The following is a 23,055-nucleotide window of genomic DNA, read 5'->3' on the forward strand; positions in this document are numbered from 1 at the left end:
GGAGGAGGGATGTTTGTTTGTTTGGGTTTGGGGTTTTTTTCCTCCAGTTGTGGTTGTTTGTTGGGTTTTATTCTTATTTTAGTTTCTTTTCCTTCCTTACCTTTCATTCCCCTCCACTACAACTGCATCTTTTTGCTTACACTGCTCCTCACACCCACTGCTTGTTCCAAAAGAACTGGAGGATTTCTGGCACTGAGAAATCAAACCTTTCCCCTTGCCATCACCAGAAACAGCTCTCACTGGAATTCTGCTGCCAAAGCAGAATGAAAAAGGTGGCAGGCAACAGGAGTTAAAAGCAGGTGGAGCTGGGGGGCCAAAGGACACATCCTTTGTGTCCAGGACTTTTCCAGGTGGGCTGATAGGTGAGAATTGAAGGTTGTGGTTCAGGTTTTCCTGGTATCAGCTTAATTCTCTCCTGCTGCAAGTGAAGTTTAATTTTCTCCCTCTGTAAGGCTTGTCATTACTTATCCCCCAGATCATGATTTCCCAGTTCTTTCCCTATTCTTGGCTTTTGAAATGCAGGCTGCAAGGCTGGATCCATTCTGCCAGCCCTCACCAAGCAGCACAGAGCAGTCATATCTCTCCCCCGACCCCACAACTTGCTCCTGACATTCCTATTAATGCTTCCAGGAACAAGATTTCTGTTTAAAGGCGCATCACTGACTCACTTATCTGTGATTCACTCTGAAGCCAAACCCTTCCCTGCAGTGCTGCTTGCCTAGGCAGCTGTTTCTCATTTTTTTAATCAGATGTTTCCTCCCTAAAGGTAGCATTTGTCATGAATTTCATCTTATTGATTTCTAACCATTCTTGCTGTATAGATAATATTGAACTCAAAGCCTTCTCTGCAGACTGCTGGTAAATTCACACCTCACAGCATCTTCCTGAGGCATTGCAAGGGATTATTTCCTGTATGAGCCAAGGTATTCATGCAGGAGAACTGAACTCAGTGCAGGGAATTTGCAGAACTAGGGGAAAATTTTATTTTATTTTTTTTAATTAAAAAAAAAAATTTAAAAATCACTCTTTGACAGTAAGCCAAGGGCAACTGCTCTTTGGGAAATGTTCTTCCAATAAATAAGTGTGATCCCACTTGCTAAGCAAATTCAGTTTATGCTGATTTTACAGTGGTGTTCTCAAGGATGACAACTGCAGTCAATAGAGGCATTGCACCACCTGCCCCTTCCCTCACCCACCCAGCAGCCCAGAGGAAAGATTCCCTTTGGACGATCCCCAGTCCAAGGAGAGAGGCTCAAAACGCTTCCTTGTCCCACCCAAATTATAATAACTTGATCTCTCCTGTCTGGCATTTTGAAAGCCTTCAGAATCCCAGCAGTGCAGACCTTGCCACACCCAAACCACCACGTTCCAACCCAGACAAAAACTCTGTGTTTTAACTTTGTTCCATAGAATCACAGCCTGGGTTTGGGTTGGAAGGGACCTGAAAGATCATCCATGGCAAGGACACCTTCCACTGTCCCAGGGTGCTCCAAGTTCCATCCAGCCTGGCCTTGGACATTCCCAGGGATGGAGCAGCCACAGCTTCTCTGGGCAACCTGTGCCAGCACCTCCCCACCCTGACAGGGAAGAATTCCTTCCTAACATCCATCCTAAAGCTCAGTTTAAAGCCATCTGACAGCAGCACAGAGTGCCAGCACAGCAAACCCTGACCAGCTGACACATCTCCACTGATACAGGGCAGGACAGCTCAGACAGAGCCAACACGTGCTCTGCAATATGTTCACTGCTGCTTTAGAGCAGCAGATTACACCAATGCCCCATTCAGAAGATGTCAGGCTGTGTTGGCACATGGTCACAATGTGTTGTTACATGGTAATTTTCCCCTCAGCCCAAATATCTCTAGCTCACATTCTGGCCAGACGCTGCAAGGTAATCCTAGGCAGGGGAAAAAAAAAAAAAAAGAAATATCCCAAATTCTTTCCCTATTGAAACTGTGTACAACATAAATCTGTCTCTTCTTTTTTCCCCCCTTTGTATTTCAGCTTTTTTGCCTGGCTGCAAGGAGACAGAGGTTTAAGAGGAATACATTAAAAAATGCTTTCTTAACACCAACTGCAAATTCACCTGTCTCTTCAGTGCTGATACATTTTCCTTTAAAAGTTTGCATCCTTTGACATCTTTGCAGTCCCTCCATGTTCCTGCTGCTGTTTCTCAGCAATAGATAAGAAAACTTCAAAACCTTGCTCTGCAATAATGAGATTCAAAAGAAAAGATTTTTTTCCCAATCTTTCTACATAAAAAAGGCCTGAATCAGAGCCCAGCAGTGCACAAATATTACTCATGTCATTGACACTAAGAAAAGGGGAGCTGTGAATAAAAAATGTTAAAAATGAACACAAGGAGCATTGTTTGCATATCAGAAAAATTAATCTACATAGAGAAGTGTAAGAGCCTGCAATTCAGAAAGCAAAGAATTAGGACAGCCCAGCTGAGAATAATTTTCTAGCCAGTTAATTTAATTGCATAAATCATTCCTTTGTTAGCAATAAAGAGATATAATTAAAATGAGATTGCTTCTCATTTCTATTCTCTGGAAACTAAAGGAATTGATTTTGGGGAAAGCATTCTTCCAAATATCAGATCAGCAAATTACATTTACCTTTTTAGAAAGGCGAAATTATTTTGCGCTAATATCATGGAGGGTTTAATTAATTATAGATCTGCCATATGATCTTAAAGAAATAATTTACTCAATGCCCACAGAACAGAAGTTTGTAAGTGCATGTATCCCTCTGATAGATGGTGTGCAGATTTTTACAAACAGGTCACAAGTTGAACAGGTGGCTGTCAGGAGAAATAAGAGGAAATATAATAAATGTTTAAAGATAGGGGAGGGTTTGTGAAGAGATATTAAAGCACTGCTTCCTGTTTATTGGCACATACCTGGATTACTCGTCTTTGAATCCCTCTGAATTGGTTTTCTTTTAAATAATTTTAAATAATTGTAATGATGGTTGGTATTCTATTCACAAATCTTCAGGGCTCAATAAGCTATAATAATAGGTTAATAACAGAACAACAGTCAGAGAGGAAAAAAAAATAAACATAAAGCTCACCAATTAAACAGAATTTTGCTTTTGCTGAATATTGCAGGGGTTGGCCACTGCCAGGCCCCTAACAAGGCTGTAACAAACACATCAGACAGAAGAAATTCTCCCCTGTGAGGGTGGGCAGGCCCTGGCACAGGTTGCCCAGGGAAGCTGTGGCTGCCCCTGGATCCCTGGAAGTGTCCAAGGCCAGGCTGGACGGGGCTTGGAGCATCCTGGGATGGTGGAAGGTGTCCTTGCCCATGGCAGGGAGTTGGAACAGGATAAGCTTTGAGGTCCCATCCAACCCAAAGCATTCCCTGATTCTGTGACAATAAATCAGCATCCTTTGGGATCCCTGCCTTCTCTTTGCAACCACTTACCACACAGAGAACCCCAGAAACTGAGAAAATTCTTCCTCTTCCATCCCATTTCCCCCCTCCAAGGGCAGCCCCCTCTTGCAAAGCCTGCTCAGAAGGCAGGGAACAGGATCTATTTCCTCTCTGCTGTACCAGGATGGAGTCTCACTCTCTCCTCACTTCTCTCCCCAAAACAGACACTCCTTTCTACATATTTGAAACCAGTACCCATGAACATTTGTGTTGCTGCCCACTCTCTCAATTGTCCTTTTTGTCAGACAAAAGCTGCCACCTTTCTACCTTCCTCCACAAGAAACCTCCCCTGCCACCAGAGATTCCCATTCCCCACAGCTGGGGTTTTTCAACAGGCAGAACACCAGGAACAAATTTAAGTCAGGCACAAATTTAAGTCAGGCAGCTTTGATGAACTCTCCAAACAGTCATAGAAACTCTTCCACAGATCCCAGACAGAGGCTGCCCAGGAGCAACACACCTGGTAAGCCTTTCCTAGGCAAAAAAGCTGCCTTTGCTTCATAAGCTCTTCCTTTTCTGTGTGCTCTGGAACAGAACAGGAGCTGCCTTGTCTCAGGAATGTCATTCCCCATGGAGACCACCGTGGTGTAGTGACAGCACACCCATCAGTAGGGACTGTGCTGTGGAGGAGACAGGTAAGTCAAGAAAGAGGGCTTTGCATGCAAGAGTTAAATAGCAGATAGATTAGATCTCATCATCCGAGTTTTCCAGGAAAAGTATTGTGTTGCTATGGAAACCCAACATAACCTGGGTTTTCCCTCCTTTTGTTTGTTCATTTTCTACAAACACTGGCCTCTCCCAGTCCCTCCTCAGCTGGAGGAAGGACTTGCAAAACCAGAAAACCAGTGATTTTTTTTTTCCCCCCCCTCTAATGCCCATTTCTCTTTGCAAGTACATTTTTCAGTGATTGCCTTTCTCAATATCACTGTCCCAGCCTCCAGACTCTCCCTTTGCAGTAAGGACTGTTTAATGTGCTACCCATTAGAAACTCAGCTCCTGAACACCTTGCTCTCTTTTCTTCTTGGGGGGAAAAGGCACAAAAGCCTCATGGTAATAAAACTTTTCAGTGAAAAACCACAGGGGAACTCCTGCAACTGCAACTTTATCTTGTCAGAGTTTCCCCATTTACAGCATCTCAAAAAACAGCATTCCCTCATTAGCTTTGGAAAGAGGAATTTTGCAGGCAACAAGAATTTGGATGTTCAGCTCCAAGTTTTCTTTGGTTTTATTCCCAGGTATCTCCAGCCATTTATTTTACTGTATTGTAATAAGGATTGCCTTTAATGAGCCTGATGGAAACATCAAGAGAACCTTTCCAAAACGTGCCCTAAACAAGGGACCTCAACACACAGGTGCATTTATCTGCCAGATTCCTTTACTCTGCACCTCACAACCTCATGATTTATACACATTTAAAGCCTTTCACGCTCCCTCCTAATTCCCCTGCACAAAAAACAGGGAATAAACTCTCAAGTGGAGGCTCCATCTCCTTCCTCCAGAGGAGCTCCTACTTTGGCATCATCAAGATGCTTAGATGGAAACATCTGTCAATAAGTTTTAACTTGTAGCTTACCTGATCCTGGCTAGTCCTAGAATATTTAAGTGTCAAGCTGGAAAGCTGTTGTCCCGAAGCTGAAGATTCAGCAGGTTTTCCTTTGGCTTCCTCAGCAGAGCTGTGGCAGGAACAGAACGTGGATCCAGGGCCACTCTCCGTGCCAACATCCCCACCAAGTGGCCAGCACATCGGAGCTCCTCTCCCAGCTCATATCCCACCACCTCAGCAGGTGAAAACACAAACCTGGCTCAGCCACTCTCACCCAAAACATAAAGGAAATCTGGATTTTGAGACAAAGCTCTGAAGATCTTTCTAGACATGCTCTGGAGTAAAGGCAAAAGAGGAGTGATAAAGAGGTTTCCTTCCATCCCTCACACTGGGAAAAATATGTCACAATCAACTCCATTCCCACCTTAGCCACTATTATTTTTTCTGCTTGCAGAAATGAAAAAATTGTTTACAGATTATTGTCAGCAACTCCACACGTTTCAAACAAGTGTGGCCAGTCCAAGCAGTAGGATGCAAACTTGTTACATGTTGTATATAAAATAGTGAAGTACATACCAAAAAAAAACAACAAATAAAAAATTAAATTACACCTTTAAATAGTAGCTAAGGCAGAAAGATTAGGAAAAAAATTTAAAAAAAAAAAAAACCAAAAAAACCCAAACCAAAAAATAAGAAAATTTTGACTTACACTGCCCTCTTGAGGGAAAGGGAGCTGTATTTCCTCAGCAAAGTAATTCTCCTTTCCCTGTTCTTCAGGCCACACTAAACTCCCCCCCCTGCCTTGCCATATGGTTCCAGGTGGGTAGAAGTTTTTGACTAGCAGCAGTAGGAATCAATTCACACCTAGGAATCAATTATCTCTAGATAAATCATACCTTGCTTATGTTTTATTTACAAATATTTTAGGTAGAAATAAGCAACTGTGAAAGCACAAAAATCTATTGGAAATACAAAAACCTGGAAATCAGAGTTATTCTTTCTTCATGAATTGCAGCCTTTTCTTTTACCCAACAGCTGGTGTGGCAAAATCTCTGAGAGCAGCAACCAGACTCCAGCTTTTTCTTTGTCCTGCAAATTCCTCATCACTGGGGTACACAAGCATCATCTCTCTAGCCTAAGAATCTTGATCTGCTGATTGGAATAATGCCCTGGAGTACCTGCTGGAAGTATTTGGGAATGTCTTTCCCCAGAGCTGCTGCAATATCCAGGCTGTGGAGTGCAGCCTCCAACCAGTTTTTGTAAGGAAGGAGATGCTACTGCAATATTTCAAAGTGTAGTAGTGGCACTTGGGGACAGAGTTTAGTGGTGGACCTCTGAGAGGGCTTTTCCAATCTAAATAAGTCTGTTACAGTGTTAAAAAAAACAAACAAAAATGCTTAAAGCAAAACTTTAGATGGGTCTGATGCCTCCAGCAGAGCTCTAGAAGGAACAAGCACCTGCTCTTCTTAACTGACTTGCTGTCACCTCTGGCTGGTAAGAGATGAAGAATTAAAATTTTAAAGATTGCTTGAATCATCCTCCTCCTTTCATCATAAAATACTGCTCTCATAGCACACATTCCTACAAATGTACAAAACAAATTTTTTCAACTGAAATGTTATGCCAAATCAGTTAGGGGAATGGAAAGACCCAGGAGAAAAAGGGTTAAATATCTTTATATCAACTAGTGTAAAATTTAACATTTTCTTTTTCCAAATAATAAAAACCACTGTGGCTATCACAAGTTAAGGTACAAAACATCCATCTATAGTTTTTAAGAGCATCCTAACACAGAGTGGTGAACACAGATGAAGGTTCAATACCCCACAAAGCAGACACAAGGAGTTCAAGCATTGAGAGAGAGTGTACTGCTAACTACAATGATATTAAAATGATACTTCTGAGTGTTTACAGCTACAAACATTTATGATGAGAGTAATTTGGCATTTAGACAGATGCTACAGCTCTGTCAGAAATTAATCTTAATTGAATAATGGTGTTGGAGTTAAGTCAGTAACAAGTGGCCAACTGATCTTGAACATTCAAGGCAGAGCAAGGCACCAGGTGCTCCCAGATCAAAGTTTGCAGAACGGTTTCTACAAATGCAGGGTTCTGTCTGAAATGTTGGGCAGTTTGGTGTTAGCAAGACTTGCAATATTACCACTAAAATCAGGTGCTGACTGAAACAACAAGAAACAGAGTCTTTTCCATATCAGCAAGCTCGTGACACCAGGATCAGCCTGGAAAGCTGGACGTGTTCTGACAAGGTTTCTGAGGAAGCTGGATTTGCCTGGAATTATTATCCCTCCATGCAAAGCAGAAGCTCTCGCGTTCAGGTATGAGCAACAAACATAATGGAAGTGGAACACAAGTGCAGACAGGCTCAAGAACTACTTCCAGAAGACTGAATGCTCAACAGCCCTTCCCTTATTTCATTAACTTTTTCTGCTCTTGAGGCTGCAGAAGTCTTTACTGCCTTAAGGAGAGATTCGTGACACTTGTCCAACACAGCCTTTAAAATCAGCTGTATTTCCTGAAAAGAGAAGAAAAAGAAGGGAAAAAAAAAAAAAAATCCATCAGCAAAGTTAAATCTTTATCAAGCACAAATGTCAAGTGAGTGGTCTGGTGGACTCAAATTATTGCAAGGGTATCTTATCCATGGCTTAAGAAGCAGCACTCACAAAACACAGGGAGGATCATTGTACTGGCCACACTACAACAGGAATTTATGAAGATTGCAAGGGGGGTAAAAAAGTCCCTCACCTTGGCTTTTTTTCCTTTTGCTTCAGCATCATCCTTCAGCTGCTCAATTTTGTCCTTTTTCTGTTTGATTTCCTTGCGAATGACCACAACTTTGTCATACACAACACCCCTCTTCTCCTGGACTTTGTTAAAATATCTAAAGGTGGCAGAAAAAAAGTTAGTACTGAGCTGACTCGTTTTCCAGATTAAACTGAAGCCCACTGTGAGCAAAGTTCGTGTTTTATGAGTTTATGAGCAGCTTCCAGGAGCAATGATATACAGAATTTACTTTCTCAGAGATTAATGTGATTTTGAAACAACTTAGGTACAAGAAGTGAAACTCAGCAGGAGCCCATATGCACCTTCCTACCTCAAGGGAATAGTCAGGACACATTGTTTTGTTCAAAAACTCTTTTCTTCAACCAAGGTTACCTCCCTTGACCTCTTGCTTATCAAAGCATCTAATTTTATCACTCAAGGGAAATACCTGACACATGAAAAACGGAAATTGGCAGCAACTTTTGACAAAAAGGAGCATTAGATTATATTGTTTTCATTCCTAAATTAAAAGCTGCTGTTCACAGAATCATTTAAGCTGGAAAAGACCTTTGAGATCAAGTCCAACCTACGAACATGCCCTTGTCACTTCAACCATGGCACAACCACAACACCTCCAGGGGCAGCGACTCCACACCACCTTGGGCAGCCCATTCCAAGGTATAATCACCCTTTCTGTCCAGAAATTCCTACCAATGTCCAACCTTTTTTCCACCCAAATCTCCTTTAGCTGCTACAATACACTAAGTGCCATTCTGCACACCACACAAACCTCAAGCTTGACTAAATCTTACTTGAGTCTCTCAGCCATGTGCAAGCAGCTCCCTTCCATCACAGCCAATAACATTCCCTTTTCCATATCCCCTTTCCTATCTATCTGTGTACAAGAAAACTGTTTTAAAAATCAATTTGCTCCCTAACAGTTCAGCACTAAGCTCACAGTGAAGCCAGGACCTTCCAGGGCTGCAGTTTGGTGCTGCATTCAGCATATGGAAGGAAAGAAGAGGGGCTGAGAGGCTTTGATCAAATGACACTTTTCCTTTTGTTTAAGAAGCATCATGTCAGGATAATGCTCCTCTGAGATGCGAGCCCCATTTCCCCATGGGTCTTGAACATCTTTGATAATGAGCAAAAGTGGCAAGGGAAATTATGAAAAATTCATGAAAGGCAAATGGGGCTTTGTTGAAGTCTGATAAGTTGGAAAATTATCCCAATGTGACATTCTCTTTAAGAAGATAAAAGAATCAAGAATAAGCATTATAAATTAAATTAGTGCTCCAATAAAAGAATTGCTGTCAAGTCACATTGCAATTATTGATTTGAGACCCCAACTCCCTGCCTGCAGCATTACTGGTCTTCATACAGAGCTGTCCCACACTGCTCATTTTCCCCTCACTGCTAAGCTGTGTGTTTGTAGCAGACATGAACTTTGGCAGCACATAACAAAGACATAAAAAGCAGCATCAGGCAGAACGATCAACTCCTCCATACTCGACCACAGTGCATTGCTGCAGCTCAATATCTTCATGCATCTTTTTAAGCTGTATCTCAGCTGTAGCAAGCTTCTCATGTTTTGCAGTGACTGCTCTCTTTAGGGACATTTCATCTATATTGGCCTTTTTCAGCTCTATCTGAGCACTCTCAACTTGGTTCTCCAGATTTCTGGCCTAGAATACAGAAATACAGAAATTATTTAAAGAGAAATAAATTTAAGGGGCAGGAATTTATCAAGACAGCATACCCTGTAAATGTGCTGAGATTACAGCTAGCTGTCTTCTTTTTGAAGATCTGATTGCAAACTCCTTCTCTCAGTTCACTGGTCTTTATCTGATTATAAACACATCCAAAAGGACAAGACCCCAGCCCTCAGGATGGCTTTCAGATGTGACTGTGACTTCTGCCAAGGGTCATTTGAACACATGCTATACAAATTCCCAAAAAGACTCCATACATCCCTAACAACTTGCATTCTCCCAAAACCTAGCAGCAAATAGCAATATTGTAACAAACATTTCATCAGAGAATGTCTGGCTCAGTAATAATAATAAAGTTAAAGACACTCAAGACGTGATTCCTCCTGAAGTAACCATTTTTTGTTCTTACTTTTTCCCCTCTCAAGGCAGAAGAAACTCAATTTCACTTCTCCCATCATTTCCTACCAACAACCCCAAGACAGTTCCAACTATTTTAGGTCAGGTTTCTATGGCAACAGAGGCTTTGACTATTCAAAGTGGTCAATAGCTAGTGCATAGTACATTAGCTAGTGCCACCCAGCAAAGCAGAAGCAAATGTTTTACTGACATTTTTAAGAAAGAATTTGGAAACTTCAAAATGTCATTCTTTACAGCAAAGAGGAGAACATTGCTTAGACATCAAATTCTCCTTAACAGGATATGATTTGGAGAATACAAACCTCTGATGATATACTGGCCAGTCTCTCCAGATTTGCTTCCTGTATTTCCATCTTGTTTTGGTATAACTGCACTTCCACTTGGCATGATGGCAGAGCCTCAACTACATCTCTATAACCTTCATATTTCTCAGTAACTGCTTTCTTTAAAGACAGGAAAAAGACTATCAATAAACATCTTTAGAGTTCTTTTATATAGAATTAAAGCATATTGAACTTTGAACCCTCCCTCATTGTTTAAAGACACGAGAAGAAATATTTAAGGGTTAGTGAAATGAGCTCTTCACTTCGTAAAAAAAATAATTAAAAACAGGCATTTATTTGGAAGCACAGAAATAAAGGTGACACACAAGTGTTTTACACTGAATTAATCAGTAATCAGCTTTTTTCCAAGAGCTTAAAAAAAAAAAACCAAAAAAAACCACCACAAAGAAACAACAACAACAAAAAAAGCAACATACAGTGAAAAAATTCCACACTGATAAAACAACAGTTATGTAAAGCTTTGTACCTGAAATTACAGCAGTCAAGTTTACACCTTTGGAACAAAAATACCTTCAAGAGGCCAAGTGCAAACTTTGCTGCTGTGTGAGCAATCACAAACCACAAAAATGAGTGGATATTATAATTTTAAAAAAAACCAAACAAACAAAAACCCAAAAAAGCTAAGAGGGAACTCAGTGTTCAGCATGTTAGTGAAGACAGCCATCAAGTCCAGAACACAGTGAATGACAACAGAAGCACTATGAAGCACATGTTCTAAATCCAAGGATATTTGGGAGCTGACAAAATATTGTCTCCTCTGGAGGGCAAACAGCCAAACAGGTATAGACAAAAGAGTCCAACACCTGGTTTTATAAGTGACTGCAATCTTGTTTTTCAAAAGGAAAGAAAAACCCATGAAAAATGAACCACCACCTCTACCACAAACCTTCCATTTTCTCTGAGGCTGTGATTTCATTTCAGACTAACCACTGTCCTGGTGGTGTTTTACCATCATCCAAGAAGTAATTCTAGGTGATGACAGTCCAATAAAATATGCTTTTTCTAACAGAATACCTCCACATGTGGACAGAGGAAAACATCACCTTAGATCTCTTCAATTTCTTAATAGTCTCTTTCATCAGCTCATTGTCAGTTTTTTGTTCTTCTGGATTCCTCACAATTTTGGATTTCAGCTGTTCCTGTTCTTCTTTCAAAGTAGATATAGACACTTTACACTCATTCTGGTTAATGAGATAAACATTTCCAATATTAGTGATTAGGTGAACAAAGAGGAATTGTGTAGCAAAGTTTGCCATGATCTTAAGACTAGACAGGTTCTTTGGTCTGTAGTCATTCCTCATTAGGAAGTTCTAAAAATAAACTCTTCTAAACAGCATTAACATCCCAAATCAAAGCAATCAACAGCCCATTTTGCTTCCCAGATTTGTTCACAGGGGTGCACAAGAACAGCAGTTGACTGGTATTTTCCACAAAGAGCCTGCCAGCTAATCTAGAATGGTTTGGGCTGGAAAGGACCTCAAAGATCACCTCCTTCCAACCAGGCACAGCTCCCACTAGACCAGCCCGGTTGCTCCAAGCCCCATCCAGCCTGCTGTATTGCCAGCAGCTCTCTCAGAATTCCTCCCCTAGGGATACTGAGGCAGTCACTGCAGCATTCCAGAGCCAGCTCTGTCATGCTGGAGGAAGAGCAACAAGTTTCCTGTGCTGCCTCTCACAACCTCCTGTTTTGTCTCATTAGCCCACTCCGTGCATGGAAGGTAAACCCATTGCACGTCAGAGGTCCAGATTTCTAGTGACATAATTCCAAATAATCTGATCCTAGAGAGATGATCTCCCAATTGATCTGAGATGGAACCTGCAGCCAGCCCTCACACAGAGGTGTACTCACCAGTTTTTGGGTTCCCTCTGCAATATCAGTCTTCTTTTGAGAAGTCACTTCTTGCAAAGCTGTCTGGAAAAAAAAAAAAAAAGGCACCAAGCTTGCAACAAGCATCTCTACAGCTGCTGCCTGCCTTATCCTTCCATCATACATCTGTCCACAGGAGAAATCCCATTTATGGGTCCTTTGGAATGCCATAACTAGCAGACAAGACTGCAGTCTGTAAGATTTCAAAGACAGGAAAGGAGAATATTGTCACCAAAGCCACTGGCAGCACTAGGGATGCAGCCAGCAGGGGGTAACTAGGAATAGGGATAAGGAATTGGTCATCCCTATTCTCATTGGCTCTGGCAGTTATTATACCCCCACAATTTTCTTTGCCAAGGGCCCTGTTCTTCAGGGAAGAATATAATTTAACATAAGGTCCCAAATAATAGTCAAACACAAGATTAAAAATGCTAAAAAGAGAGACATGACTTGCCAAAACAAAAAAGTCCTGACCATGGATTACTATTTTCTTTCTCCCAAAGGAGGTAAAAAGGTTATCTATGAGACCTGAGAGGAAAGTTTCCACTGCTGAGAAGTTACCCCTGTAATTAACCCTACTCTTTTTGCCAGGCATTCCCTTGGGTGATCCTTCTTAGGCCTCATTTCTTGCTATGGCTCTCCTCCAGTTCCAATTCTTTTAATTCAAATGGAAAACAAAGAGGAACATCCTTGTGATCCTGTTTGGAAGTGTGATGTGCATCTCTCAAGTCATTGCAGAAATACATTTCAAAAAAAGTCAACTATACTTTTGTATTCAAGTCTGATTTAAAGCACATTTCACATTCCTTACAGTGAAGCAAACAGAGGTCCAAGAGCATTTTGCTAAAATGGCCATTGTTTTAAATCAGAAAAGTCCCTTTCATCCACTGAGTTAGAAGGAAGGGAATAAAATCAAGAGAAGTGAGGAACCCACAGCAGCTTTTCAGAGAAATACAGAACAAGATCTTACTTGTTTCCGGTGATAGTCCTGCCTTAGCACCTGCTCCAGCTCTCGAATGCTCTCTGTGAGCTGCTTGATCTCTGCCTCATGTTCAAATGGGACCGTGCTGAAGGAAAAATAAAGATATTGGGCAGTTTCAGCATCATTATAGTCCAGTCAGAGTACAGCAGATAAAATAATCTCTGTCTCCAGAGATTACAGCCAGTAACTTTAGTAATCTGAGCAAGACAGTCTCAAACTAATATATCTTATTTTCCTTTGCTTGTAAGATTTTGCAGTTGAAGCATAATCTAAAGAGCTATTTTGGCCAAAAGTGGCACAAACATAGAGGACTAAGTTTAAAGATCATGTTAAGCAAAGCATGAAAGTACAACACTCCTACCAATTTTGGTGGCAACTTTCATTTATGAAATTTGCATATCACCTGTCATACAAATAACATATTAAAGTAGACTTATCCAAGCTAGAGAACCCCCTATGTAGCACACACCAAGAGCAGCTGCCAGAGAAAAAAAAACCACTTTGTTTTGAAAGCTCTCTTGGAAACCAGCCATTTCTTCATCCTATTATCCACAAGCAAAAACAAAACTTAATGGTGCAAAGACACAGGCAGTAGGGCTAAATGGCCTGAAACAGAGATTGTGGCAAACATGTCAAATAACTAAGGAAGACAACTTTACTCATCTATTAAGTTAAAGATGGGCTTCCTCCAGCTGTTGAAGGGATAAAGACACATCACTAGGAACAAAAAGTTTCAACCTAGTTCTCCACATACAAATACAGGATTCCCACCACACAACCATACACTGTAAAAGTATTTTTTTTTCTCTGCCAGCAGAGAATAACCACCCCCAGCTATTGAACCAAGTCATTACAACCCAAGAATGGGGCTGTGCACTCAGACTTGTTGAGCCTCACACAGCTGGCACACTGATCCAGCCTGAACAGGGAAGGCAAGCAGTGCATCTCACAGTGCTTTCTCCTCACACTCACTTCAGTTTCTCCAGCTTCAGCACTGCCTCCCGATTCGCAGCCTCCAGGTGTTGGCTTTTCTCCATAGCTGATTTCTGCAAGTTAAATATTTAATTTTAGAGAAGTGTGTTTTTTCTCTGGGTTTCTATTAGAGCCTTGCTCAATGTTGTTTCACACGAAATGCACCATCTCTGAGCTACTGAGATGTTCAGAACAGAAGCCACCTACAACTGTTGCACCCAGTTTTTCTCCCAAAAAGACACCCAAGGTGTCAATCCTTCACTTACCAGGCTAAAGGGAAAAAAAAAAAAAAACAAAAACCTTTTTATAATATCCTGAATTATGTGGCTACATTTGCTACACTTAACATTCCTTGGCTACATTTAACCCGTTATATAAACCTGAAATTAAGCCACAACCTTCATGCTCACAGCTCTGGGTTAATGTCAATTATACTTTTGTAGGTATCTGGAATAAAACAGCAGCCAGTCTTACATAGCTCAGTTGTAGCTCCAAGTAGACCTCGTGCCGGAATTCGCTGAAGTTCACAAAGTTGAGGATGCCACTCAGGAAGCGAACAGTCCTCTTTGTCTCTGAAACAGGAATTGCAAGAGCTCACTGAGCTGGTTTCCAAAAGCATTGCAATTGCTTCAAAAAAGTGTAAAAGTGTAATTCAGAGGAGACAGAAATTACAAAACACAATCCAAATTAGTTCTTCCCCCACTCAGCTTGCAAAGGTTTCAGACAACACTAAAACTAGCACCAAGCTGGTTACAAACTCTGTGTAATTTAACAAATGAATAATGGCACCTGGGAGAAAAGGCTGTTAACACACAGCCTCCCATTACAACATATGCCAGGCAGAAAGAGTGTCAATCTTGAACTACAGCTCTGAAGAGAGCACCTCTATATAGCCATCAACTAAACTGAAGGCAGCAATTTAAACTGAAGGGACTTTTTGGCTTTATTCCAAGCAAACTTGCTGAAAGATGATTACAAAAGCTTTGAATGTCTTAGACAAGATAAATCCAGAAGTGAAAGATTTCTTTGGAGCAGCCTTTTCCAAGTTGTCTGTGTTGTGGCAGAATCACCACAATTGGGTACAGAAGTGGAGGACAGGCATCAGCATAAGAAATCCTAAAGCATTCCAGAGCTGTCAGGGTAATTTTCATCGCCATTTCATCTATTATTACACTGTTATGTCACAACCCATCTCCAGTCCTGCAGCTGAACAGATTCATAGCATTCAGAACCGGCCTCAGTCCTGACCTGCACCAGCCCACATAAGGAATAAGAACTGCTCACTAGAATCAGCTTAAGGGTCAGAAGAGCAGCAGGAAGTCAAGGATGCTGCTGCACACTAGATGCCCATCTGGCTATGCACAAGGAGAAATAGCACCTGGAATATCAAGCAACACCCAGCACCCCAGGAAACACAAGGATTACTTGCTTACTTGGGTTTAAAACATCAGCGAATTGGAAGTCACTGATCCGGCACATCGGCAGCAAGCGCTCCCTGCAAGGAAAACAGAACAGCTGCAGTGACCATGACTCAGGTTTTGTGACCATGACTCAGTTCTTGTCCTGCACCCATCTGCTAAAAAACAGATCTTGTCCTCTCATCCCAGAGCATTTGCCCAGCAAAGCACAATACAAGAATCTTCTACTTACATGTGAATATACAAATTACAGACAGGTAGAAAGCCTTCATGGATCTGTGGGTACATTATCTCAACACTGAGTGGCATCTAAAGGGTCAAAAGAGAGTTGGTGCATAAGTAGAGAACACTCCAAACAAAAATTATGCAGTATTATCCACAGCATAAAATAATTCCAATAGATTATAAACACTGAGGATGATCTTCCCATCCATAGGGAACATTTATTAAAGGCTGAAAAATGTCATGGAGTTAATCAGCACATATTTTAAGGGTCAACTGTGGCTGGAAAAGACACGAAAATAACTAAAGCAGCAACATTACAAACTCTGGAACTCAATCTAAACTCAGTTTTAATTTGTTCATAACTTGTGCAGCACAACAGTCTCTGCATTATACAGCTACCAGCAAGAAGCTCCTTTTTTAAGCACCCCAAAATTGACACAGTCAACTGCTTCATGAAGAAGTCAGGAGGAGATTGCAGTGGTACATTGTCCCCTTTCTCTGACATTTTAAACCTCACAGCACAGCATGGCAGCTGATATCACTGCCTGGGGAAGAACAGAGTTACCTTGTGCACATAATACTTCCAATAAACACTTTCAGTTTATCCAGAAATGCCATGAGACAAAACCATTTACTCCCACGTTCAAAGATCAGTTCTTGCCTAACAGAGACAGCAGATAAATTCATGATAGTTAATTATCAGACTCTCCTCCCTTTCTTCTCAGTTAATGGAGAAGTGGAGATGGTCAAATATCAAAAGCAACATTTACATTCCTTCCAGATCAGTCCAACCTCCTCCACCCATGGCCAAAGGCAGGAGCCCAGTATGGATTTTCAAGGCATGGTGTCCCTCTAAAAGCTTGTCCAGTCCCTCCTGGACCTTACAGATATTTCTGGCACATTTTTAGCATCCCAAAGAACAGGTAAGTCCAATATTCTTTTCCTTTCACATCCCATCACCCCTGCCACAGGCAGCCCTACCATGTAGGCGTGCACCATTCGGATTCCACACACTTTCTGCAGGATTCTCAGGTAAATCAGGTGTAAAACTTCAAGCTGCAGGAAGAGAGGACATGAATCAGTATCCCATATGTATCCCCAGTATCCTCAGGGCTCCCAGGCCAGGCCATGGAAGTATTCAGCTTTTAACACACGAAGGCTGATTTCACTGAGCCACCACGACAACCAAGTTTCATTTTCCAACATTTTGCAGTTCAAGCATTACTTGCTGATAATTCAGTTTTAAGGGGCAGCAGTCAGCTTGGGCGATTACAGCCCTAACTGCATATGCCAGGCATTGGTTTTCATTACACAGCTGCTTGCTGAGCAGTTTCCAAACCAAGTAACACCAAAAGCCTAAAAAAAGTCACAGAAATTATAATCTTGTAGCAACGAGTGCTCTTTATTAGATTATTAAAATGAAGAGGAAAAAAAAAAATCACATATAAGCTAAACAGTTTTTTCATTTATAGCACTAAGCCACGATCAACTCTGCTTCTTCAAAATCATCTAAACAAGCAGGGCCAGACCCCTCCTACCGCAGGCTCAAACACAAGCAATAACAGCACCGGCATCACTCGGAGGCATCAATTACACTTTAAAGCCACTTTTCTTCCGCCGAGAACACTCATTAACACTAAATAGTCAGAGCGATGAAAGGGGGTTCAGCAGAGAGGGGTTTAAAACCAGGGCTTGGTCTAAAAGCAATAAATGGATCCGGCAAAATGTTGGAACTAGACACCGTGGCTATTTTTACCCAGCTCCCACAGAACTGGCAAAGACAGGCCGAGTGCTGCTGGTGACACCCCCGCGCTTCGAGGAGAGCCCCGAGACCGCTCCGAGCCCAAGCCAAGCCCGTTCCACCCAGCCCCGCGGTCACTCGGGCCCGGCCGGCGCGTCCGTCCCACACGGGAGCGAGCGGGACACGGAGCCGCCCCGCGCCCCCCCTCACGCACCCTGGGGTTGCCAAACACGTCGCTCTTGACCAGGTTGCGGGCCTCGGCGCCCTCCAGGACGTGCGAGCGGAGGTAGCTGATGATGTCGTCGGGGCTGTAGCGGGGGAAGGTCATGGTCTCCATGGCGGCGGCGGAGGAGACGCGGCGGGAACGCAATGGCAGCAGCAGTGCGCGCCCGCTGCTTGAATAGGCCGCGCCCCGCCCCCTCCCCCATTCTGACCTATCACAGACCGTGTCGTCATCGGGGGGCGGGGATCGGCGCGTTCCCGCCCTCTCCTGGCCTATCCGCGGCCGCGCTGTGGTGAGGGGGCGTGGTTCGGCAGGCCCCGCCCCTCCGCGGCAGTTGGCCGTGAGGGGAGGGCCGGGGTGTGGCGGCCGCGTCCCTTCGGTTCCGTCAGGCGCGGCTGTCGCGGCCTCTGGAAGAGTCATAAAATCCCTGGAAGGAGCTTTAAAGCTCACCGAGTTTTCCCCTGGCATGGGCAGGGACACCTTCCACTATCCCAGGTTGCTCCAAGCCCTGTCCAACCTGGCCTTGAGCACTTCCAGGAATGAGGCAGCCTCAGCTTCTCTGGGCTTCCTGTGCCTCATCACTTTCGCAGGGGAGAATTTCTCTCTAGCATCCACTCTAAACCGGTCCTCTGTCAGTTTAAAGCCATTCCTCCTTGTTCTTTCATTACCTGACCCTGTAATGGGTCACTCTTCCAAAAATCCTTTAGATGAGTTCTCCCCAGAATCTCCAGGCTGTACAGCCCCAGCTCAGCCTGTCCCCACACCAGAGTTGCTCCAGCCCTCTGAGCATCTTTGTGGTCTTTTCTGGACCCACTCCAACATCTCCACATCTTGTGCCGACATTCCAGAGCTGGACACGCTACTCCAGATGGGATAAAAACCTCCTGGCTCCTGAAAGGAGACAACAGCAGCCCAGCATTGCACGGAACTCTTGCCTAACCAGTACCACCTCTTGCAGCGTGACACCATTTTTAACAAAATTCGGGCTGTTCCCACTCTCCCCACAAAGTTCCGATGCTCCCCTGCCACACACAGCTTCCCACACCTCCACTCAGCTGGAAGAAGGTCGGCAAGGTCACAGCAGCATCCACAGGCAGCTTCTGCAAGCCACTGACATCACGGAGGTGTCACCTGGCACCGAGTGTGAGACAGAGATGCTCCAGCCACTGTTCCGCACTTGCCGATGTAAAAGCCAGGCTCGATTTCCAGCTGGGAACTCCGCCAAGGGCTCAGGTGAGCCACGGACACGAAGTGCTTCCCGACAGCCTTGCAGCCGGACACCTCCTCGGCATGGCTGGGAGGGCAGTGCAGCTTCCATAGGGCTGCTTGCGGTCCACAAAGCGCTAAGATCTCAAGCCATGTCTCCTTCAGGTAGACCATGGCCCCTGAGCCTCTTGTTCCTTTTGGGGATGGCATCAGAGGGAATCAGCTGCCCGAGCAGGTGTAGCTGTCAGTACCTGGAGGTGAACTGCACCGGACAGCAGTTGCAGGAGTTCCCTGTGGATATCCCTCTAGACACCAGGCAGCTGATTCTGGCAGCAAACAACGTCTCGTACCTGCCAGCAGTGGAATTGAGCTTCCTGGCTGATTTGGTCTATCTGGACTGCAGAAAAAACCTCCTGGGGGATGACCTGGATTTCACTTTCATTGGTGTGGCCAAGCTTGTCTATCTAGACCTCAGCTTCAACAACCTCACACAGGTCACCTTCAGCACCTTCTCCCACCTCCTCAGCCTGGTGGTGCTGAAGATCTCGGACAATCCCAACCTTGTGGCCATCGAGAAGGATGCTTTTGCCAACAACACCTGGCTAAGGCACCTGGATGTGAGCCGGACGGGCTTAACCTTCCTGGACACCAGCACCGTCCGGGACTTGCCCAGCCTGAGGCTTCTGGGGCTTAGTAACAACCTGTGGCACTGCAACTGTTCCTTTTTGGACTTCATCACCTGGATGATGGAGAGCAATGTGCATTTTCCAGGTGAGGGCTGTGTGAGCACAGATCTGCATGGAACAGAGAGAGACAGCCCTCTGTTCTCTTTCCCAGAAGTTCAGTTCATGGGGCTGTGCCACTGCATGCCGACTGTGGGTGCCATTTTCTGCTGTCACACAAACTGGGGATGGGAGCAGCTGGGTTACACACACTCCACATGTGAAGACTCCCACTTGTTCACATCCCCAGGGCAGCCAGAGAGGTGTAGTCTGTAGCTGGGATGCTGTTGCTTCCCTAAAACACCTGGATCCAGCCTCAGGTGTCTCTGTGCCTGCACAGCACAGAGGAGCCCAGCACAGCTCCAGGGAGATATGCACTGGGAAAATCATTGCTCTGAATTTCCTGCCTTGTCTCCACCCCAAAATCAGCTGCTGCTCATCATGTTGAGAGATTCTCTAACTGGGCCTTGGAGAGGCTGAGGCAGGGTAATCACCAGTTCCCTTTCCCATAAAAACGCTGCTCCCAGGGGTGGTGTTTTGCTTTGCAGCTGCAGCACATGGACTTAATTTTTCCAGACTGAAAAGTGACACAGCACAGCACACATGAACAAGGAAAGCTTTGGTTTCTGTAATGTAGGGCACAATGGTGAGAGAGCTGCAAGAGAAAAATTGTTTGAGAAAGTCTATCTGCTGAATAAGAAAGGGCCACAAAAGAGCCCAAGGGGAAAAAAGAGAAGGGCAATTGGAAGCTGGTGTTAGGACAGAACTGAATTAAAGACATCTCAGTGTCTTTATTAGATGTAGTAAGCTCCTTATAGACAATAAAGGGGTTTTTTTCCACATACAGGCTGTTATGGAAGAGTGGAATAAAGTACAGCTCTCAGCAGAGAGATTGGAGATAACCCACTGAACCCTGCAACAGGAGAATAAAGCTCATTACAGGCTGCTGGGGAGGGGAGGAGTAGGAAAGGCAGCCTTAAACTGAGGCCAGAGGGATACTGGAACAAAGCCCTGGAATTTGCTGCAAGCAGACCCCAGCCTGGCCTTTAGAAAGGCTCCTGACCTTCAGAAATACCTGTGCACCAGAGTTCTGAGCTCGGCCCAGGGGCTGACACAAAGCTGCCCAAGTCTGGATGGATTTGGGTAAGAGAGAGATAAAAGCTCTCCAGTTTTACTGAGGACCAGGAATGAGATCAGCATGAACATCACTGCATATACAATGCAGTGTAATACAATAAAAACCCCCCATGCCTTGTTCCCCTCCACCACTTCCATTCCATCCCATGCATCCAGCAGTGCCCAGCCTGTGGCTCTCTTCCCTCAGGCTCTTCCATCCTTGTCCATCAAGCAGTGTCCACCAGCCCATGCCCACCACAGCGACCGTGTCTGCGGGGTTCAAAACCTGCAGAGGAAGGAGAAGGCTGAGGGCACACCCTGCACCATATTAATCCTTCACTAACTTGAAAGAGAGCAGGCAGCATCTGTTTTATCACTGCAGATATTGCAATATGACAGGGTATGGTTGTTATTTCAGTGGAACTGAATCATTGATGAGCTGCCTCTGCCTCCCTCACAGAGCAGGTAAGGCTGTGCCTGACTGCAAACCACGCTTGTTGTCAAATGCACAGCAGCCTCATTACTCCAGCATCATTTAGGCTGTATCACTTCAGAAGGTGTTTGAGATTTTAAAAAAAACCAACAAACACAGGTGCACTTATATGAAGATGAAAGTGCTCAATCAGCAGAGATGAGCAGGGCAGGGACAGTTTGCCACAGTGGCATAATCCAGTGGGCAATATTATCCTATGGAGCCAACACTGCAAAAAATATTTTGGCAACCTGAGAATTGTGGTTTGGCAAGGGTTTAGCACAGGTTTGGCACGAGTTTGGCTGTCAGATTTTACCCAAGACATTGTTGGGGTAAGTGGAGAGGGGAGAAGTGAAGTCTGCAGCTATTTTTCAGACTTTTTGCAAGCACCCTTATAATTTTTCTACCAGGACTCCTATTCATTAAATTATGATACAGACTAGAGAGTTCTGCTTCTGCTTATCTCTCTGCAGATGCTGACAACATCACCTGCTACACCCCAGCAGGCCTGCATGCCCTGAGGATGCCAGCAGCAGAGGCACAGCTCCACTTCAGCTGCCTGACCCAGCTGTACAAGCAGGATTATGTCTTTCTGTGCCTCGTTGGCTTCTGCATATTCCTTGCTGGCACCATGGCAGCCTGGCTGGCCGGCATCTGTGCTGTCATCTACAAGGCCCATGCCTCAAAGGGAGAGGAAGAGGAGGATGAGGAGGAAGACATAGCCACTTAGGATCAGCCCTTCTGAACTCCCATTGTGGGAGCCAAAGGCAGGCCCTTCCTGCCTGATTTCCCATGTTGTCCCACCCTAGATTGTTTGTTGTTGTTTTTTTTGTGAAATAAAACTGCAAGAGAATGAAGTATCTGTGCTCCAGTTTCACTTGCTGTTCTATACCCACTCTTCTGCCACTGGGACTCAGGATATTGGCAAAATATTCATTTTGGGGAAGAGTGAGAGGTGTGCACAATGCCAAGCATTTCCACTTCCACCCTACCTTGAGACCACAGAACAGCAGAGACATAAGGACTGGCTTGAAAAGGTACTGAAATATGGGAAAGGTCCTGGCACTGTGCTGTAGCCAAGGAGGCCAAAAAATCCAGCAGGATTTACTGGGATTAGCCTACACAACCGGAGCTCCAGGGAGTTACTGGATTGCTAGAGCCTCGGGGAATCCAAGAACTTCCTGCTGTGGAAAGGCAAAGAGATTAAAACCAGGACTTTTAGGAGCCCAGGATCCCACTGGTTCTTCCTTTCTTTCCCATTACACTAGTGACAGCAAAAGAACCCTCTCCCAGAGTGCTCCTGCAGTGCAGCCAGACCTTCTGTGCCTCCACTGCTGTATGAACATTTACAGAACTGGAAAGTCAGCTCTGCTGTTGTGTCACAAAACCCTAAAACTGGAATGTTTTATAAAGTAAAAATATTGCTTACACATTCTCTAAATATTCTTGGAAAGGGGTTGCACGTCCATACCAAAGTGTCAGAGTTACATCTACAGAGAGATGTGAGATCCTTGTTACCACCAGCGCTGGGAATTGCCAAGGGAAGGATCTGCTTACATGACCCAGCACGGCAACTCCAGGTGTGAAACACCGGCTGCTTCAGCCGACACTGCAGGGTCTGGTGAGACAACAGGGAAAACCAGGAGATTTCAGCAAGCACGGTGTGAATCACCAAACTTAAAGCCATTAAACTGTAGACTGCGAAGCAACGCTGAGAGCTCTTAGCTAGAACGGGTATGAGGAAGAGGGTGAGGATACGGCTGACTCCGTGCGGGAGAGAGGGGCAGAGCCGCTGGGGCACAGCTTAATGGCAAATCCCTCCGCAGATCCACAGCACTGCCTATCGCACTCTTCCCTGGCAGCAGCGAGACCGAT

The 23,055-nt window shown here is 44.3% G+C and overlaps 2 protein-coding genes across 5 annotated transcripts; one reads left to right on the forward strand and one right to left on the reverse strand.

Annotated features, from left to right (window-relative positions):
* Nucleotides 1-5,875: 5,875 nt before the first annotated feature.
* Nucleotides 5,876-18,175, reverse strand: NUF2 (NUF2 component of NDC80 kinetochore complex). Its single transcript, XM_023931780.2, has 13 exons — nt 17,656-18,175; nt 16,682-16,756; nt 15,708-15,784; nt 15,491-15,552; nt 14,532-14,629; nt 14,058-14,131; nt 13,074-13,170; nt 12,086-12,148; nt 11,280-11,417; nt 10,195-10,335; nt 9,273-9,448; nt 7,746-7,881; nt 5,876-7,515 (listed from the first exon to the last, which is right to left on the reverse strand). Exons 1-13 carry the CDS (start codon nt 18,130-18,132, stop codon nt 7,366-7,368), a joined length of 1,764 nt encoding a protein of 587 aa, XP_023787548.2. The 5' UTR covers nt 18,133-18,175; the 3' UTR covers nt 5,876-7,365.
* Nucleotides 17,963-22,037, forward strand: LRRC52 (leucine rich repeat containing 52). 4 transcript variants are annotated; one of them, XR_015273945.1, is made up of 3 exons: nt 18,372-19,641; nt 20,440-21,173; nt 21,654-22,037. XR_015273945.1 is itself a non-coding variant. In XM_023931777.2 (2 exons), the coding sequence occupies exons 1-2, from the start codon at nt 18,372-18,374 to the stop codon at nt 21,908-21,910; spliced, it is 1,527 nt and encodes a 508-aa protein (XP_023787545.2). In that variant the 5' UTR covers nt 17,963-18,371; the 3' UTR covers nt 21,911-22,037. The 4 variants fall into 4 exon arrangements, 2 of the variants coding, with proteins under 2 accessions (XP_023787545.2, XP_023787547.2); XR_015273946.1 differs by having other exon boundaries at nt 20,440-20,735; XM_023931777.2 differs by lacking the exon at nt 20,440-21,173 and having other exon boundaries at nt 17,963-19,641.
* Nucleotides 22,038-23,055: the final 1,018 nt, after the last annotated feature.

Source organism: Cyanistes caeruleus, chromosome 9 (genome assembly GCF_971803275.1).
Source record: "Cyanistes caeruleus chromosome 9, bCyaCae1.hap1.1, whole genome shotgun sequence".
Lineage (NCBI taxonomy): Eukaryota > Metazoa > Chordata > Aves > Passeriformes > Paridae > Cyanistes > Cyanistes caeruleus.

What these genes read in the sequence shown, in the direction of transcription:
- LRRC52 (XM_023931777.2), top strand. Translation starts at nt 18,372, where the DNA reads ATGAGTTCTCCCCAGAATCTCCAGGCTGTACAGCCCCAGCTCAGCCTG. An exon ending in GAGCAATGTGCATTTTCCAG is followed by an intron (nt 19,642 to 21,653) that starts GTGAGGGCTGTG and finishes ATCTCTCTGCAG; the next exon opens with ATGCTGACAACATCACCTGC.
- NUF2 (XM_023931780.2), bottom strand. Translation starts at nt 18,132, where the DNA reads ATGCCAGGGGAAAACTCGGTGAGCTTTAAAGCTCCTTCCAGGGATTTT. An exon ending in AGGACTATCACCGGAAACAA is followed by an intron (nt 12,149 to 13,073) that starts GTAAGATCTTGT and finishes TTTTTTTTCCAG; the next exon opens with ACAGCTTTGCAAGAAGTGAC. An exon ending in TGGCCAGTATATCATCAGAG is followed by an intron (nt 9,449 to 10,194) that starts GTTTGTATTCTC and finishes TCTGTATTCTAG; the next exon opens with GCCAGAAATCTGGAGAACCA.